General features: G+C 48.7%; 1 protein-coding gene across 1 annotated transcript; it reads right to left on the bottom strand.

The window, feature by feature from the left end:
- Positions 1-3,619: 3,619 nt before the first annotated feature.
- Positions 3,620-6,169, bottom strand: LOC125519728 (serine/threonine-protein kinase STY13-like). The gene is made up of 3 exons (XM_048684471.1): positions 5,976-6,169; positions 4,430-5,445; positions 3,620-4,349 (listed from the first exon to the last, which is right to left on the bottom strand). Exons 2-3 carry the CDS (start codon positions 5,371-5,373, stop codon positions 4,010-4,012), a joined length of 1,284 nt encoding a protein of 427 aa, XP_048540428.1. The 5' UTR covers positions 5,374-5,445; positions 5,976-6,169; the 3' UTR covers positions 3,620-4,009.
- Positions 6,170-6,429: the final 260 nt, after the last annotated feature.

The raw sequence follows: 6,429 nt of genomic DNA, 5'->3' as shown, positions 1-6,429 counted from the left end.
AAAAAGATCCCACCTCATATGAAGAAGACATGAGAAGCCCTCATTCATTGAAGTGGATGAAGGCAATGGAAGACTCAATGAAATCGATGAGTTCCAAAGATGTTTGGGACTTAGAGGAAATTCCTAAAGGAGGCAAAACAGTAGGCTGTAAATGGGTCTACAAAATTAAGTATGAATCTAAAGGGAATATAGAAAAGTATAAAGCACGACTCGTGGCAAAAGGATTTACACAAAGAGAAGGGATAGATTACAATGAGACATTTTCTCCCGTCTCATGTAAGGATTCCTTCAGAATCATAATGGCATTAGTTGCTTATTTTGATCTAGAGTTACATCAAATGGATGTTAAGACGACATTTCTCAATGGGGATTTAAAAGAAAATGTCTACATGGAACAGCCTAAGGGTTTTATCATGGAAGGCAAGGAAAATATGGGATGCCGCCTGAAGAAATCCATTTATGGATTAAGACAAGCCTCTCAGCAGTGGTATCTAAAGCCTAATCAAACGATTAAAAGTTTTGGATTTAAAGAAAATATTGAGGATAACTGCATTTATGCAAAGTTTAAAATGGGATTTTTTTTCCTGATCTTGTATGTGGATGATATCCTGCTTGCTAGCAGTGATATTAGTCTACTATACGAAACAAAGAAGTTCTTATCCTCAAATTTTGACATAACAGATCTTGGTGAAGCATCATATGTTTTTGGCTTAGAAATTCATCGAGATAGGAACAATGGAGTCTTAGGACTGTCGCAGAAAGCATATTTAGAAAAGTTTCTTAAAAAGTATAATATGCATGCGAGTAAAGCCACACCTGCTCCTATAGTTAAGGGCGATAGTTTTGGGAAATTCCAATGTCCCAAGAACCAGTACGAGATCGATCAAATAAAAGCAGTACCATATGCTTCGACAGTTGGCAGCTTACAGTATGCACAAGTGTGCACTCGCCCTGACTTAGCTTTTATCACTGGGGGACTCGGTAGATATCAAGAGAATCCAGGCATGGAGCACTGGAAGATGGTAAAGAAAGCATTGCGTTATGCGCAAGGCACGAAGGACTACATGCTAATATACAGGAGAAGTGATTCCCTAGAGATAAAAGGGTATTCAGACGCAGATTTTGTGGGGGACAGAGATGATAGAAAATCCATGTTAGGATACGTCTTCACTCTCGCTGGAGAGCTATTTCGTGGAAAAGCTCCAAACAGTCGATAGTTGCATCATCCACGATGTATGCAGAATTCATAGCATGCTTCGAAGCCACGGGGCAGGCGATATGGCTAAAGAAATTTGTACCCGACTTGAAAGTGGTAGATTGTATTCACAAACCACTAAAGATGTACTGCGACAACCAACCCGCAGTATTTTACGCTCACAGCAACAAGTCGAGTAATGCTGCCAAAATAATAGAGATAAGGTATTATGTTGTGAAAGATAAAATCCAGGATCAAACTATAAGTCTCGAGCATATAAGGACAAAGGATATGCTTGCGGATCCGCTAACGAAAGGCTTACCACCCAATGTGTTTAAGGAACACTTAGCCGGCATGGGTTTAAGGGAAAGCCTTATGATTTCTGGATAGGCCCAAAAGGAACAGAATTTGTTTCTGAACATAACGTATGTTGTAGCTATATGATTCTATCGGCAATTGAGCTGTTACGATGAAACATGCTCTATGTACCAATATATGATGAAACAAATAAACTAGAAAGTATAAAGTTAAAAGTAAAGTTGAGATCAAGGGGGAGAATGTTAGGTTGATCTCCTCTGTGCAGGCCCAACGGCCTGCCAGGCCTTTGGTCAATGCGCCCTGATCGGGGGCGCCCAACCCATTATGGTTGGTGGGCCCCTGTGACCCGCGCTATATAAACAGAGGTGGGGGCCGGGGCACGACTCACAAGGTTAATCGCTGCTGCAAACCCCACTGATATTCCCTACCGATCTAGGGTTAGCGCGGTGCTCACGAGAAGCTCCACTACCACCACCATCCACTCACTGCCATCACCGCCACTGTCACCATGGCCGGCACCGAGAGTTCCTCATCTGGACCAGGAGAAGGTAGGTGTACCGGAAAGATCTAACCGTCCTGATCCATAGGATCTGATTCCGCTGGCGGACCTGCGCGATGCCGGGCCGCCACCCCACGACCGACGCGAACACGGTGCGCCCGTCCGGGTGCCGTGCGTGGCAGGTGACGTACTGGGGGCAGAAGGGCGGGTCGGCGTCGTTGTCGATCCCGGACCAGGACCAGGCGGGCGGGGGCTTGTCGTCGTCGGGCGGCGGCCGCGGGCCGAGCTCCTCGATATACCGGTAGGCCATGACGAAGAGCCTGTCGCCGGCGGCTGACGCATAGAAGGGCTTGGAGGTCATGCCGTGGGTCGTCTCGGGGAGCGGGCACGCCACCGCCGCCATCGTGCGGGTGTCGAACCCGGGGATCGCCGGGCTGCCCTCGGCTAGGATGGGAACCCAACTCCGATTTCTAATCGTGATCAGAGAGAGTGTGGGTGTGTGAGTTCTTTGCGAGCGCGGGCTAGTCGGCGAACACTGGTTACTCTGCCAAAGGCAAAATAAATTTGTTATTTTTCATCAAATTTCTCGTGGAAAATAGATGCAATAAAGGCAAAGAAAAGTCAAGCCATACACAAACAGACCGTTATTGAGCGAAATACAAAGATAGGCCAACACCGGTGAACAAATTTTATTTTGGATTAGTTGAAAAAGGAAACATTTTCGTTTTTTAACCGAGGCAAAAGCTTTTGCTTTTTTTATTATTAATTAAGAAGAAGAGAGTTGCTCAATTAATTACGGAGAACCAAGTGAAAACCAGCACAAGCGAATACACGCCAAGCTCAACATAGAGACACCAACCACAGACTATGAGGAACCGCTCTGCTGAATTAGCAAGCCTCACACCACTGCAGAAGAGAAGAAACCGTGACTGCTATGAGAGAAGGACTTGGGACACTGACGATGGTGAAGAACAAGCAATCCGCAAGACCATGCGCTCAAATGAATCGCCCAGAATATGTGTTACAGTTTTGCTAAAGCACATCTAGATGTGCTATAACTGTGTGTTATCCTCCAGACATGAAATCCAAAGTTATCCATTCCCTCTTTTGCTAATGGTTAATGTCCGCTTCAAGTCCAAAATGGCATGGCTATCTACCTTCAGCCCCAAACCCCACATGACAGTTGCTCAGTAACATACCTTCAATCTGTATTGTCAAAAGGAGCCACTCAAATGTAAGAGGGAGTTTTGATTATCTGGTCGATCAAGAGGTTCAGCTGCACTCTTTCCTTTCAAGAATTTGGCACTGCACCTTGATCAGATCAACATGGAGATGCGGTCCATCGATCAGCAGCCCCGCAATCTGAACTGAAGAAGGCAGACATCAATCCAACCAAGGATCGTTGTGAGCAAGCAAGCACATACATTTCAGCTTTGAGCTTTTGACATAGACAATTGATCCAGAAAGAAGAAGAATCTAATAAGAATATCGGCTGCATTTGGAGGTGAAAAGAATGGCAGTACACACAGTCATCACAATTCTCAAATCTCAAATCAACAAAACATCTAGACCAACAGTAGGCCGACGCTTCAGGCAATGGACACAGATTTACACAAAAGCTAGAAGGCAACTCAGAATATGCAGCTGCTATCAACACAAGACAAGATAGCTCTTTGCTTGCGGAGAATACATACCATAGCTCCTTGTTAACATACCAGATAGCATCCTTCCAAGAAAACAGAAAACATACAAGGTACCATCATCCATACTTGGCAAACAATCACTCCAACCCATGCAACTAAGACAAGATAGTAGAAAGCAGCAATGAAGAACCTAGCTTAGCCCAGGGCAGCCATCAGACCTTCGGATAGGCAGGCACACGCAACGCCCAGGTGTATCAGTGTGGTCTGTACATCGAGATTGCGTCGCCTCCTTTCCCATCCTCGTTCTTCTTCCCATTTTTTCATTTTCTGGTACTCTGTATCCTGGCACTAGTCTCAGTCGGTGGTCATGGGCTCGGAGATGCAGCAGCGGAACCGTGCCTTACGGACGTTGCTAACGACGTCCGTCTCGGCAGCCTCGAGCATGGTGACGACCTCGTTGAATGACGGGCGGACTTCAGGGTTTGCATCCCAGCAGCGCGTCATGATGTGGCTCAGAGCAGGCAGGCAATCTTGCGGGATTGCAGGGCGGGCGTTCTTGTTTACCACGGCAAAAGCGGCCTGAACTGCTGTCATGTTTGTGAAGGGGAGCATGCCGGTCATGAGCTCCCACAGCACAATCCCAAAGCTATACACGTCGACCTTATGATCATAAGGCCTGTGCTGGATCATCTCCCTGTAAGCACAAAAGACATCAGCATATCTGAGAGATATTTGCACAAATAAAAACATCGGTAGTGGATGCAATTGACTTACGGTGCCATCCAGCGGTAGGTTCCTGTCTCTGGAGTCATTCCCTCGGTTTTTACCTCGATTCGAGCAACTCCAAAGTCTGCAATCTTGATGGATTTGTCTGCTGAAATTAGAAGGTTATCTGACTTCAGATCCCTGTGAATAAATCCCAGGGCATGCACATATGCCATTCCTCTGGCAACATCAAGTGCCTGTTTCACTGCCAATCTCAGGGGCACAGACTTGGTCTGCCTTCGGGCAAGGAACTGCCTGACAGAGCCACCTTTTGCATATTCAGTAATGATACACCAAACAATCGACTTCCTGCATGCCCCGACGAACCTTACTATATTTGGGTGCCTCAACGTGGAAAGCATCATAACTTCTTGCACAAACTGCTGTTCCATCAACTGTGCTCTCTCTAGATCATTCTCAGGCTTCTCCAGCAGCTTAATGGCAACATCTTCCCCATTATACGTTCCCCGATACAGCTTCCCAAAGGCCCCCTGAGCAAAAGGAGCCCCCATGTCCAGCTTCCCCAGATCAATGGTCCACGCCTCGTAGTTAGTGAGTATCTCCGTTGGATGAGTTGGGTCCATCAAAACCCGAGCCAACGCATCCTCCTTGAGGACAGACGCGGCAGCCTTGTTGGGATAGATGACGCTGTTGCAAACCGAATAGTTTGGTGTGGGAACATCACGGAGGCCCGGGTGGTTGAGCATGACGGTGCGGGACTCGTTGGAGGCCACGCTGCTGTTGTCCACCGACATGGCGACCGAGCCGCCGACGTAGTTCATCGAGTTCATGTTGTCCGCGCTGTCCACCGACATGTGGGAGCTCTCCCCGACCTTGTGGTAATACGGCATGTCGTAGAAGCCGTTGCCCTCGTTCTCCAGCTTCCCTCTGCCGCCGCCAATGCCAGCACCACCACCACCTAACATATTGTGGAACCTTGCCCCCTCAATCATCTTTCAAAGATGCAACACACACTGATGGCAAGGTTTCTGGAAATGATCTGTTCTCCAGCAATGAAATGGTCCCTGCATATATAACCAGGACAGAGTATATTACTGCCTACATCTAAATGCGCAACACATATAACCTAACCTACACAGCAGAAGGTAAGTTTGGCCCATTGCACGGCTGAGGGGCAAGGGTAGGAGGCCCCAAAATCCATCCATCCATCCAGCAGCAGCAAAAATAACCTATATTTGAGTTTGACACAGACCAAATTGAGCTTCACCCACGCGGCGGATACAAGACACGGCGTTGAAGCTCTCCTACCTACGCATTCCCCACCTAAACCAAACTAAACTAACCCTTGAGGTTAAAAGTAGGCTGTCTCGCACAAATATACTAATTCGGCCCTCCCCCTGCCGAGACCACCAATCGCCTCCAAAATCCAGCAAGCGGGAGCGGCGACCGAGCCCCCAAAACTAGGCCAGCCTCTCTCGCCGGCCGGCCAACGGATGGATGGACGGAACGACGGCGGCCGACAAGAAGGAAATACTAAGCGCAACCCTAGCACAGCGGGCGATGAAATTGGGCGGACTGGGCGCGGCGCGCGTACCTGGGCCGGGAGCGGGGCGGAGGCCGGAGGAGGGGGGCGGCGGCGGCGGCGGCCGGACGGCGGGGGGAATCCGGGGGCGGATTGGCGTGCTGTGCCTGCCTGCGAGGCGACGACTCGGAAGGGAAGGGAAGAAAGTCGGGAGTGGAGGGGAGAAAGAGAGAAGAACAGCTCACTGTGGGACGGATTCCCCGTCGGCCTCGCTCTCTCTTTTTCTTTCTTTCTTTTTTCACCGTCTTCTCGGTGCGAGCGAGGATAACGTGAACTGAGATTTCGTCGGCCCATCTCAGCCCAGCCCTCAGCTCCTGGGCCGGGACCGTCGTGTTAACTTTGAGAGTGCTTTCATTGATTCATACAAGAGGATACAGAGTACATATATATGCGGGAGGGAGTCCGGACTCATACATGGGAGTAGTGGCGATCATGGGAATGATCATGGGGCAACGCCCACGCTGAC

The sequence above is a fragment of the Triticum urartu genome, chromosome 7 (assembly GCF_003073215.2).
Source record: "Triticum urartu cultivar G1812 chromosome 7, Tu2.1, whole genome shotgun sequence".
Taxonomy (NCBI): domain Eukaryota; kingdom Viridiplantae; phylum Streptophyta; class Magnoliopsida; order Poales; family Poaceae; genus Triticum; species Triticum urartu.
The sequence above is the reverse complement of the archived record's forward strand: the minus strand, read 5'-3'. Positions and strand labels throughout refer to the sequence as shown.